Consider the following 13,594-nt stretch of genomic DNA (forward strand, 5'->3'; position numbering starts at 1 on the left):
ATAGATGTGGCAATAAAGAGAAAACTATTTCCTATAGTTGGGGAGTTTAGTAGCCAGGGATATAGTCAGACCTTTTAGGAGTAAAATTTGGAAACACTCCTACACAAAGGATGATAGAGGTTTAGTGCTCCCTTCAGCAAATGGCGATTGATGCTTGATCAATTGTTAATTTTAAAACTAGGTTGATTCATTAATAGATTAAAGTAAAGTTAAAGTTAAAGGAAGATTTCTGTTACCTCAAAAGTTGCTAATCACTGTGCCACTGTGCCGCCATTTTGCAGGATGACGATTAAGATGACATTGTGGCCCAGATTATCTCATGCAGCAACTACATTGGGTGGCACAGTGGTTAGCACTGCTGCCTCATAGCGCCAGGGACCCAGGTTCGATTCCCGCCTTGGGTCACTCCCTGGGTGGAGTCTGCACATTCTCCCCATGTCTGAGTCGTTTCCTCCGGGTGCTCCAGTTTCCTCCCACACTCTGGAAGACGTGCAAGTTAGATGTTCTGGCCATGCTAAATTCTCCCTCAGTGTACCTGAACAGGCGCCGGAGTGTGGCGACTAGGGGATTTTTGCAGTAACTTCATTGTAGTGTTAATGCAAGCCTACTTGTGACTAATAAATAAACTTTAACATTGCTGAAAATGAGGGGTCACGAATCATCTCCACCTGCCAGGTTTCCCAGGGTCAGTCCAATTTGAATATTGCTTGCAGGATTTCAAGAGGATTTCTCTCAGTTGCCAATGGTGGTAGTTGAAGGAAATTCTTGCTGAAGGGCACTGGCACACTCAAAGTGCCAGCCCTGCCTGTAAACCAGAAACATTCGGGAAGGAAATCCTGCCTTGCAGCTCCAGCTCCATCCAGATTCAAATGCAGACTCTTATAAGTACCTTCAATTGTTCTTAACCATTGCCAGGGAAGTGACCAGTTGACAAGTTCCTGGATATCTGTCTTTATTCTAGATGATGGAGTTGAGTGATTGTTAGCCTCTGGGATCAGTTGCTCTCTGTTGTTTAGTTATAATGATGTGGAGATGCCGGCATTGGACGGTTTAGTTATAAGGCAAGGGTTCTCAACTTATCGAGGCCCCCCGCCCTCCCTGTTTTAAAATTCCACAGACTCCCTTCAGGACAACACAAATATACTTTTCCATATAAAAATTAATTATACTATTTAATAAAATATATATAGTCATCATGATGGATATATATTTATTATTGTCATTGGTTTACTCACAATGTGAAACTTGTTGCCAATGCTGTGCAACAATTCTAGCAAGACATGAAGATGTCTTCGACAAGAACCTGTCATGGTCAATGTTATCCTGGCTCAGAACTTGGTTTTTATTCACATCATTGCTGAAAATCCAGTCTTTGGGAAATGTAGACAGAGTCGATGGACAGGAGACTGGTTTGCGTGATGGACTGGGCTTTGTTCACGACCCATTGTAGTTTCTAACGGTCTTGGACAGAGCAGCAGCCAGATCAAGCTGTGATACAACCAGAAAGAATTATTTCCATGGTACATCTGTAAATGTTGGTGCAAGTCATAGCGTACATGCCAAATTTCCTTAGCCCCCTGAGAAAGTAGAGGTGTTGGTGGGCTTTCTTAACTATAGCATCGGTGTGGAGGACCAGGACAGGTTGTTGGTGATCTGGACATCTAGAAACCTGAAGCTCTCGACCATTTCCACTTCTTCCCCATTGATGTAGACGGGGGCATGTCCTCCACTATGCTTCCAGAAGTCGATGACTATCTCTTTCGTTTTATTGAAATTGAGGGAGAGATTACTGTCATCGCACCAGTTCACCAGATTCTCTATCTCTTTCCTGACCTCCCTCTCACCATTGTTTGAGATCCGGCCCACTGGTGTCATCAGCAAACTTGAAAATCAAGTTGGAGGGGTATTACCAGTGCTGCAGAACAAGAGGTGCTATACTCATTGGATCACTCATACTTGGATCACTCATACCTGAAGCCCATATCATGTGGGAAGCTCAGCAGTTTTAACTGCGTAGGTTGGAGTTGGATAATGGGAGAGGGGAACTTCCTTTGCCCAATGGAAGCAACTGCCCTCCTCACCACCCCTCCTCCCCACCCACCTCCAAGGTCATCTCCCATTTTAAACTCACCGCTCGCCTCTTGAACACCGCCCTGCCTAGAGGTGAGACCCTTGACCTGGACTTACCTGGACTCCTTGGCATGATGGAACTGCCTGTACCAGCACCCCACTCCCAGCTGGCATTGCTAGGGCTATACAGCTGTTAGCCGGCCAATTGGCTGGCAGCCCTCACAGGTGGGGTTTCCTCCCAAAGACAAGGGGGGGGATGTTTCATCTTAAAACAATTAACGGTGCTCTTAGTATTAAAGTATTGCACCTGAAATCCATTGGGTGGGTCACACGCCCTGACCTTTGAACCGGGTCTGCAGGAGCCAGAGCGCCCGTGTAATTCAGTCCAATTGGACTAAAGGAAGAACAGATTGGGGTGTGAACCCACAACTTACTCATCAGCACACAGTGCAGAAAGGAATCGCAACACAGAGGCCGAAACAAGAGCATTCCATTTGGACAGTCAGGGTCTTTCCTCGATAAATCCCAACTTCCTGACATTCTTTTCGCCAAAACTCCTTTCGCCGGGTATACATTTAACTTGTCTCTTGAGCCCACACTCTTCACTAATGATCTTCATAATAACATATCTACAATTACTCTATGGATTAAAAGGTCCTGGGGCCACCATTCCTAACAACTTCCAAATGTTTTAACTCCTGTCTCTTTGGTATTTGAAGCCCTTGCCACACATCAGGTATCTTTGAGTTATTTGGAAATATTTGATTAGCATAGCCCAACAATTTTGTTGAAATTGGATCCCTGGTACATCATGCTCATAATGATTAGACCCAAGTATCATTCACATAGTTTTCCACACTTACTTCAATAATCCAAATGCTGATCCAGTGATAGCAGAGACAAGATTCCTGTTACAGGTATATTCCAGGTCAGCCGCTTCAGTTAAATTGTTGTAATCTGAATCCACCAAGCTGCAATATTGTATTGCTAAGGTCAGGTATAAAAGCAAATTACAGCTCCTGGCCTTCTTTTCCTTTCAGTCTCAAATTGCAGAGTTGAAACTGTGACTTTCCCCAGTTTTACCATCACCTTCACACCCTTTTGCATAGTTTGACTTACAGCAGAATTTGCGAACATTTTTATTTTTAATTCTTGAATGAGTTGTAGTCACAGGGTCACTAAGCAACTGTCTGGCTGACTCAATAGCCAAATTTGAACTGTGACATACAATCAGAAAATGCTGTCAATGGTTAGCAGTGAAAGGGTCACAATCAGAAACGTGAACTCTGTTTCTCTCTCCACACACTGCCAGTCCTGTTGAGTATTGCCAGCATTCCCTGTTTTGATCTCAGATATCCAGCATCTGTAGTGTTTTACCTTTCTAAATGTGTCACACTGTCCCATCTGTATAAATGCTGAATAGAAAATATTGCGGAACTCTAATGAAAGGTGGCATGGTGGCACAGTGGATAGCACTGTTGCCTCACAGCGCCAGGAATCTGGATTAGATTCCCAGCTTGGGTCACTGTCTGCGTAGGTTTACCCTGGGTGCTCCGGTTTCCTCCCACAATCCAAAGATGTGCAGGTTGGGTGAATTGGCTATGCAAAATTGCTCCTGAGTGTCAGGGGGACTAGCAAGGGTAAATAAATGGGGTTATGGGGATTGGGCCTGGGTGGGATTGTCGGTGCAGACTCAATGGGCCGATTGGCCTCCTTCTGCACTGTAGGATTCTATGATTCTAAGTAAAAGTAAATAGTTAACATATTTATTTGTATTGCCTGTTGGGACTTGATTCTTAGCAGAAGGTAGAGGTTTGAAGGAATTGTAGCATTTTACCGTTGCAATTTTAGTTGAACTGTTTAATGTATTTCTTAACAAAGGTTAATAGATTTATTCAGGTCCGTTCTGATCTGACTTCCAGGATACAAGTATCAGTTTGGCCACACTTTTGGAAATCTTACGGAGGACGCCCTCGGAATGAGCACCATCCAAAAACAAGTTTTGGATTGAAAATCAGAGGAACGGAGACTTTTTTCACATCAAAAATCAAAATTGTTCAGAAGATAATCAATATTTAGAAAGCAATATTATGTTTACCAATCACAATCATTCAACTTGAATCGAAAGATTGTACAATTATTATTTCTGATACAAAGGTTGGACCAAGGAGCGGCACAGGCTTGGAGGGCCGAAGGGCCTGTTTCCTGTGCTGCACTGTTCTTTGCTCTTTTGTTCTTTGTGATGGTGAAAGTTATTTCAAAGTTGCTTTAAAACATTTACAAGATACAAAAGGTGTTTTAAAATGCACTGTCTTTGAGCATGTCTTAGAGTGGATTATTTGAGTATGTAATTTGAGTTGGATTCTTAGTCAGAGTTTTACAGCACAAAAAGTGGCTCTTCGACCCATCATGTCTGTGCCGGCCATCAAGCACCTATCTATTCTATTCTATTCTATTTGATTTGATTTGATTTATTTTTGTCACATGTATTAGCATACAGTGAAAAGTATTGTTTCTTGCGCACTATACAGACAAAGCATACCGTTCATAGAGAAGGAAAGGAGAGAGTGCAGAATGTAGCGTTACATTCTAATCCCATTTTCCAGCACTTGGTCCATAGCTCTGGGGTTTCAAATGCTTATCCCAGCTGTAAATGCTGAAACACATTGATGGTGAAGGGAACAAGTCTCAACCGTTAAAGTGGTTCTGGAGAGTTTTTACCTCAATGAGCAATAAAAGCAATCTTAGCATTCCCAGGATTACATTACACCGGATATATGGCACAGAAACAGGCCATTCAGCCTGACGAGTCCATGTCAGTGTTTATGGTTCACTTGAGCGTCCTCCCATTTTTTCTCATCTAAATCTACCATCATAACCATGATCCTTCCCCCTCAAATGGTTGTCTAGCTTCCCCTTAAATGCATCTATACTATTCCATAAGTTAGAATGGAACTATTTCTAGCCATCTGTTCCATTTGGTAGCAAGTTCCACATTCTCACCATTCTTGGAGTAAAGGAGTTTATTCTAAATCCTGTATTGGATTTATTGGTGACAGTCTTATGTTGACAGCCTCCCGCTATCCTCTTCCACACAAGGGGAAACATTCTTTCAGGTTACGGAGAGAAAGAAATTAGCCAGTATAACTGCTCATGATCACTGCCCAGTAATTCTTCCTGGGAAAGATGCTTGACTTATGGACATTATAACTCATTATAACATGAGTTATAATGCCTTCCATAGCTGAAAAGCCCACTAGCACTCAGTGCCATGATTCAAACATGAAGAATGGCTAATTGAGGGCAGCTATTACTTTTGGAGCTGTACTGAAGAAGGCAGCATGTTCAGGAAAGGAGAAAATTGGGGAAAGGGGCGAGGGAGAGAAGCATTGGCAAAATGAAATTCTGTCTTTACCAAGGAAGATGATACTGGCCAAGTCATGGTGAAAGAGGAGATAGCTGAGGCAATCAGTGGGTTTAACGTTGATAAGCGGGATGTGTTAGATAGGCTGGTTAAAGCAAATAAATCGCTTGGACTAGATGAGATGCATCTGGTGATTTTATTATTTTTCTTTCATGGGATGTGGGCATCACTGGCAGGGCCACCATTAATTGCCTATGCCTAATTGCCCTTGAAAACAGAGTGGCTTGCTAGGCTATTTCAGTAGGCATTATCAGGTGGGCACTGTCAGGTCGGCATGGTGCCAACCAGTGCTAAGGGGCAATGCCAAGGGGCATTGGCAGGGCACTATCTAACCATGTCCCTCTCCCCGGGCGGTTTGAATATATGGCGAGGGGGAGTGGGAGCGGTGGTTTAATGACATACACAGGCATGAACCTGATTATATCACTGGTGATGGCAGCAAAAATGGGAAGTCGCGATCTTGCCGGCGAGATCCATGACTTCCAGGGTTTCGCCAAATCCCATGGACAGCGAGCGTGTGCTAAAGATCGCTCCCCTTGTTGTTAGCTGAATAGTAATCAGAGTACAGAGATAGATCTGGAATACAAACCAGATCCTGTGGGCTCATTATAACATTTATAATAACCAGAATGTAACTTTCAATCCCACAACCCCCAAAGAGAGCACCATCTGTTGCTCAGATATAATTCTGTCAATGCAGGTACCTCTTTCAAATGTCTATTATTACTGTGACAACAGAATTAATAAACAAGGGCTTTATTGAAGGGCTTTATAACTAAACCAATCCCACCCCATTTAATATTCACTTATTTCCATCAAGGGTCATTGGATAACAATTAGAAATAGGAGCCTAGCTGATATTTCCCAAGGTACCAAGTCCAATTATGGCATGCATATTGCTGCTGCAATTTAGAATTTTATTTTGTTAAAAATTAATGATGTACTTCGCCACAAGATATGTGAAAAAATGACACTGACTTGAAGCAAGGCTGATCTGGTGTTCACTGAATGGACATTAGCCAACGAAGAATGTTGCAATGCAGAACTATACTAAAAGGAAGCTACAACACACGCTGCTGTTTTTTTTGGAAATAGTTCATTGTATGTGAACAATACAAATTATAAAGCAATGCAAATATTTAATAACACAAAACAGTTACTTAAAATGTAGATCTTCTGAACTATATTCTAATATATACAGAGGTCTCACCAACTGAGAAAAACAATGCCGATATAATCTACAACTACAATATATTCAGTAGGCTGAGCAAAAGCTTCAGGCAGGATATAGTGCAGTCGTAGGAAAAACATCAGTGCAGCATGACTATAAAAGTTCAGATATATTCCCTGCAGTTACGTTACAGCTAATAAACTAGGTTTAAAAATTGAGAATAACATTTGTTAAGTGCTGCATTTTATTCATTGAGTTTGAAGTAATTAGTAACTATTGTTTTGCAGCTTTTAAAGCATTTTAACATTCCAAACTATCCATTTTGATGAAATGGGAAGTGGTCAGTGGCAGAACATGTAATGAAAGCTGAACTAAAGAGTTGTGTGTGTAAAACCTTAAACAGCTTCTTAAAAAATATTCAGATATTCCAACTGAGACAGTCATAACAGATCGTCAAGTAAATACATGGGCAGTAATATCTATTTATTTAGATTTTCAACTTACGCACGTCACTGTGTCTTTAACTAACTGTATGCTGCACTTCTACACAGTACTTTTCACCAAGTTTTAATAGTTATTTACATATACACAATATATTTACATGCTAAATAGCTGCCAGCAAGCAAGGAATCAACTTTTGAGATGTTTATCTCCCATTCACCTACTCACCCTTCTGCAATCGAGATAAATCCCAAATTAAATCATTTCCGTCTTTTGATTTAGGAGAACCAATTGATCAGAGCTCAATCATGGGCATTCCCAGTCATCAAGTTCTGATCCCGACTAATTCTAAATGCTTCCCCCACTGAACGCTTATCCAGTACGCTCCAGAAATATTCCAATGATACTTCTCCTACATACACTACTATAGCAAAAAAAAATCCAACGCTAATGGAAACCAAACAGAAAGATGGTGCAGTAAGTCAAGAGGGTGAGGAGGCTGGAGATTGGCTTGTTAAGGGGCTTTGTGAGGGGTAAGGAAAAACAGTGGGAAACTGATGAGATTGAACTGTAGTTTGATGGTGAACGGCATGTGGAGCATGAGGGAGTGAAAGGATATTGGATGGGAGGAGGGTGTGCCTCCGGGAGGAAGCAATTTAACGTGGGAGAGGGTGCATGCAAGTTTTCTTTATTCATTCATGGGACATGGACGTCGCTGGCTGGCCAGCATTTATTGCCTATCCCTAATTGCCCTTAGAGGGGCAGTTGAGAGTCAGCCACATTGCTGTGGCTCTGGAGCCACATGTAGGCCAGACCAGGTAAGGGATGACAGATTTCCTTCCCTAAAGGACGTTAGTGAACCAGATGGGTTTTCTGACAATCGACAATGGTTTCGGGGTCACCTGTAATTCTTAATTCTAGATTTTTCATTGTTGAATTCAAATTCCACCATCTGCTGTTGCGGGATTCGAACCCAGGTCCCCAGAACATTAGCTGAGTTTCTGGATTAAGAGACTAGCGATAATACAACTACACCATCATCTCTTAGAGTTAAAATTAAAATGTCAATTCAATGTAATGGAAAATGGAAAGCGCACGGCATGGTGGCACAGTGGTTAGCACTGTTGCCTCACAGCTCTTGGGAACTGGGTTCCACTCTTGGCTTGGGTCAGTGTCTGTGTGGAGTTTGCACATTCTCCCCGTGCTTGCGTGGGTCTCCTCCGGATGCTCCGGTTTACTCCCACAGTCTGAAAGACGTGCTGGTTAGGTGCATTGACCCGAACAGGCGCCGGATTGTGGCGACTTGGGGAATTTCACAATAACTTCATTGCGGTGCTAATGTAAGCCTTACTTGTGACGGATAAACAAAGTTTAAAAAACGTTTCAACTTTTCACAGGAAAATAACATCCCATCAATCGGCAATTTAGATAGATCAAGACACCATTCAGAAAGGGACAAATGTCTCAAATTAAATCACCTCGGCCAGGACGAGAATCTTTAAACAAAAAGGAGACCACAAAGTGGGAAATGTGGTGTATTGCCCAAGAGATTCTCAACAACACTGAGAGACAGAAGGTAATGATAAGTAAGGGGTGGGGGGTGCTGAATACTTATCTCTGACTTCATATGACATTCCTAAGGCTGAAAAAAGATTTTTAGGATAATCAGCTCTTTCACAGAGAAATCTAATGAGGTAACTTAATGCAAAATGGATAAAGTTGGTGGTAGCATGTTGTGAATTGCAATTCTAGTGGCGCAACTCCATCTCTACAGGCAGTTTTACCCCCAGTAACAAGCTTCACATTTCTGCAAAAACAGAAGTATTGTGTTGCATATTTACCATTGGTGCAACTGTAAAACTGGTGTAACCAGCACTCCGGAGAGAACAGTCTTCATTCATTCATTATTAATTGCTAAATGGTGACACTGCATGCTGCAATCTGACCTATCTGAGTTACTATGACAGCACCAGTATCTGGGCAGACTGAAAGGCTGAAGTTCAACCAAGATAAGAAACTGGGATTTGAAGCTCGGTTTGGATTCTGCTGTTTCAAAATGTCTGCTTCAAAATGTTTTAAAATTACTAGTGACTCATCCATCCTTTAACACAATTGAGCTATTAGTCATCATGGATAGTGATTGGCTGGAACATTTTTCCCCAGACAGCTGAATTCGGAAAGCCAAAATTGAAATTGACAGATTTTTGTTATTTCAAGGTACTTAGGAATAGACCTCAGCCACAATTTAACTGAATGGTGCCAACAGGCTTGAGGTGCTGTTTGCTCTTTCCAGTAGACAGCTGTCCAACTGTCACATTTCCCAATTGTTAGTTGTTGATGCAGGTGCGATGGGCCAAATGGCCTCTTTCCGCGCTGTAGGGATTCTTATGATTCTATGTGAACAGCCATTCAGTTATAGAAACATAGAAGATAGGAGCAGGAGGAGGCCATTTGGCCCTTCGAGCCTGCTCCACCATTCATTACGATCAAGGCTGATCATCCAACTCAATAGCCTAACCCTGCTTTTTTCCCCATAACCTTTGATCCCATTTGCCCCAAGTGCTATATCCAGCCGCCTCAGAAGTATACACAGGACTGTTTTACCACACGGCAAGTTTAACAATAAGGAGGAGTTGCTGGTAACAGATAGTGTTTGTGGAGAGATAGGAATTTATGTTCGACCTCTGCCCAGCTCAGCAATCAATCTGAGCCACCTGAAACATAAGAAACAAAGTTGATCCCAGTAGGTGAAAGGGGAAAATAGAAAGGTGTTATGCCTTGATAATCTCTGGCATTCTGTATTAAATAATTACAAGAGTCTGGGTTACAACTAAAACCAGGAGCAGACAGCAGGCTTACCTTCTCCAACATCAGCCATCACACAAGCCAGATGATGAACAGGAAATGAAAACATGGCAGAACAAAAATCTCCAAGAATAAAGAGAGAAGAATATTGTGTTGTAGAGACATGCTTCACAAAGCCCCGTGTTTATAACTGTACTTAGTAAACGTCACAAATAGGCAAAGGGAGATGTAACAAAGGCTGGGAGGGTTAGTTGAGAGATCGGATTCCTTGAACCAAATGCCGTTCCAGCTGCGCAATCCAATGTTGAAGAAACTTCTGAACTGACCCTACATTTCAAAGGGGGCAAATCAACAGCAGCAGGACTGGAGGAGAGGTTCCTTTAAAGAGGAACCTGAGGAGGAAAGTAATGAGAAGCAATACATGCAAAATATGGAGTGGTGTTTCTAAACAGATTGGCCAAACTTATAAACCCATTGCGGGGTTCAATCATTTGCACTGTTAAAATACTTGATTTTGGTAACTGCCACTTTTTCACAAAAATGAGACTATACAATTTTTAAAATAAACAGGTTTCTTTTTGCCAGCCCACTCCCATAAATGATGCCAAGTTTCTTTTACTGGCTAAATAATTTTTTTTAAAAATCCTATATGTTACCTGTGTATATGGAAAACATTTTTCATATGCTCATTTTACTCCTCAATTTCAAAAACAAAGGACACACAATTCATAATTCACTGTTAGGAAATGCCCTGCACACCAGTTACATTTCGTCTGACCGTGGATGTGCTTTTATTATTACTGTTGCGGTGTGCTCTGTCCAGTTTGACTTATTCACTGGTGAAGGAGAGATACCATAGCCCCCCTTTTCATTTCCTGAAGCCGCTCTCCCCAGGCCTGTATCCTCTGGGGCAGCGGCCTGCACTATTCTATCCATGTCTGAAGAGGAATTGGTGTTCAACGTCGATGTAGATTCGACCTTTCCCAAGTCTGAAGCTTCAGGTGTGCTGTTCAGGCTTCCTGACAATAATGCTTGAGGCGTTTCTCGATCGATCCTGTGATCCTTTTCCATTATCTCTGGATCAGCATCCGGATTGTGGGTGTTTGGCACCAAACGTACGTGGGATGAATCGATATCAAGTAATGCCCGGGAAAGCACTGTAAAAGAACAAAGGAACTGGCATCATAATCCATAAGACAGTGAGCCAGTTTAAAACTATTTTCTTGCTTTGGATAATAGTGCATCTTCTGAGGCCAACCTACAAACTCTCAGGAAGGCTAATGGAATGTTAGCCTTTATTGCAAGAGGGATGAGTGCAGCAGCAACAAAGCCTTGCTTCAGTTGTATAGGAGCTTGATTAGACCGCAACTAGAGTAGTGCACAGTTTTGGCCCCTTTCCCCATTCGATAATGGAAGGATATCATTGTCATGGAGGGAATGCAATGAAGGTTCACCAAACTTGTTCACAAGATGGCAGGACTGTCCTATGGAGAGAGATTGAGGAAACTGGGCCTGTATTTGCTAAGTTTCAAAGAATCATAGAATCCCTACGGTGCAGGAGGCCGCCATTCGGTCCATCGAGTCTACACCGACCACATTCCCACCCAGGCCTTGTAACCCCACATATTTACCCTGCTAATCCCGCTGACACTAAGGTCAATTTAGCATGGCCAATCAACCTAACCTGCACATCTTTGGACTGTGGGAGGAAACCGGAGCGCCCGGAGGAAACCCACGCAGACACGGGGAGAATGTGCAAACTCCACAAGGCAGTGACCTGAAGCCAGAATTGAACCCGGGTCCCTGGCGCTGTGAGGCAGCAGTGCTAACCACTGTGACACCGTGCCGCCCTGTGAAAGGTGATCTCATTGGAACTTACGGAATATGTGAAGAGATAGAGAGGTAGCTGCAGGTAAGACTTTTCCCCTGGTTGGGGAGTCTAGAAGCAGGGGACATAGTTGCAGCATAAGGAGAAAGCCTTTTACTCTGAGGTTTGTGAATCTTTGGAATTCTCTTCCCCTGAGAGATGTGAAAAGCTCATTACTGAGAACACTGAAAGCAACTTTGCGCCCGATTCTTAAAATGATGCTGTTTTGAAGTTTAACATTTTTCTTTTTCACTCTGTACCTCGAGAACCAGGAAAGCTAATGTATGGGAAGGTCCAAACAGGAAAGCATTAAATAAATTACCATTAAACAACAGAGCAAGAATTTCAAGACCGTTTATTGATTTTGTCCAGGATTCTAGAACTACGTGGACTACGATGCACTTTTATGTGTATTTTCAAAAACATTTTCTCACCACTATATGACTCATCCTGGGCCCCCAGCTTTGCGCCGAAAGGATTGATACTTGGGAAAATGATAAGTGTAAAAGACAACAGGAACACCTAGAGGGGAAAAACAGGAGGCAATTAACTTTACTGGTTATTAGCAAATAAAAATATACAATATAGAAAAAAACTGAAGCGCGTGAAAGTGATAGCTTCCTACTTGTACGTGGCTAAGGGCACCATTAGGGAGCCATCCATGAGTAACACACAATGTCCTGCTCCATGGACAGCGAATAACATGGAGCAAGGCAGATGAATAAAATAGAATAAAAATCAGCTGAGTAGGTTTAAAATAAAATGGTCAGCAAGAAAGTATTGAACTGAAAGCACTTTACAGAATTATTTTCTATTTCATTTCTTCCCTTCTCTTTTGACACTGAATCATGATTAAGTGTAGTTCCACAATTCCAACTGTCATCTGTTTCTTCATCCCAGTGCCAGACTTCATGTGGGAAAATATCAATGTTTGTACAGTCAGTATCACAGCTGTCTTTATCTGATCTCTGCACAGGAATGTGAGCTGCCTGATCCTTAGCCCAGTCCAGAAAGCATCTGCAACTTTCCTATTGCAATCGACCTTCTCATTAAACATGCTTTTGTTAGTCTCATTGTATCAATCATTGATTAGGCATCCGATCACTTCCTCGTATCACTTTCCACTCACATCCTCCTTCCACACCCCAACCCTACCTCCTCATGTATCCATCCCAAAAACAATCCCCCCCCGATTAGCTTAGTTTACGCAGTTTCAAATCCCAGTTCTCCACCTATAACCCTTCATTTGCCACAACGCTTCTGCAGTTATCGATCTGTTCAACCGCATGTGCACCTCCAGCTTTGGTGCCTTAGTCCCCAATGAAACCATTATACTCCCACACTCTGGCTCTTTCCCCTCTCATCCTGGAACGTAAAGAAAATTCCCCCAGCGCCTTTTGAATCACTGCAAACAATCTTCTTAAATCTCTCTCCCCTGTCTCCTCCAAGAATAATAATCCCCTATTGCCCTGGCCCTCTGAACTCACGCCTTGCTCTAGTTTCTCTCACAACACCCCTCATGCCCTCTCCATGTCATCTTGTCCATGCACCTCCCACTCCTGCTAAACTGCTGACCACTCAAATTCGCCTCCTGGCCCCCATGTTAGCCGATAATGTTAACAGTTTTCTCACTTCAGGTGTTGTCCCTCTCTCCTTCAAATCTGCTGTCATCACCTTGCTTCCCATAAAACCAACTCTTGACCCCCACCGTCCTTGTAAACTATTGCCCAATCTCCAACCTCCTTTCCTTTTCCAAAGTCCCTCTGAACGTGCTGTCAACTCCCAAATCCAACCCCATCTTTCCCAGAACTCCATG

At 42.6% G+C, this 13,594-nt stretch overlaps 2 protein-coding genes across 5 annotated transcripts in view; one reads left to right on the forward strand and one right to left on the reverse strand.

Annotated features, from left to right (window-relative positions):
- The window catches only part of cimip2b (ciliary microtubule inner protein 2B), a 28,270-nt gene extending 24,040 nt beyond the window's left edge, over window positions 1-4,230 (forward strand). Inside the window, exon 6 of the mRNA XM_078221740.1 lies at window positions 3,993-4,230. Coding sequence (XP_078077866.1) covers window positions 3,993-4,081 — 89 coding nt within the window. The 3' untranslated portion in view covers window positions 4,082-4,230. The remainder of the gene's footprint in view (window positions 1-3,992) is intronic.
- A 2,351-nt stretch (window positions 4,231-6,581) lies between these two features.
- The window catches only part of creb3l3l (cAMP responsive element binding protein 3-like 3 like), a 34,704-nt gene continuing 27,691 nt past the window's right edge, over window positions 6,582-13,594 (reverse strand). For all 4 annotated transcript variants that reach the window (XM_078221709.1, XM_078221700.1, XM_078221727.1 and 1 more), the window contains 2 exons: window positions 12,213-12,300; window positions 6,582-11,068 (listed from right to left, as the gene is read on the reverse strand). In XM_078221709.1, the coding sequence (XP_078077835.1) occupies window positions 10,674-11,068; window positions 12,213-12,300 (483 nt within the window). In that variant the 3' untranslated portion in view covers window positions 6,582-10,673. The remainder of the gene's footprint in view (window positions 11,069-12,212; window positions 12,301-13,594) is intronic.

Source organism: Mustelus asterias, chromosome 1 (assembly GCF_964213995.1).
Source record: "Mustelus asterias chromosome 1, sMusAst1.hap1.1, whole genome shotgun sequence".
In the NCBI taxonomy this organism is placed as follows: Eukaryota; Metazoa; Chordata; class Chondrichthyes; order Carcharhiniformes; family Triakidae; genus Mustelus; species Mustelus asterias.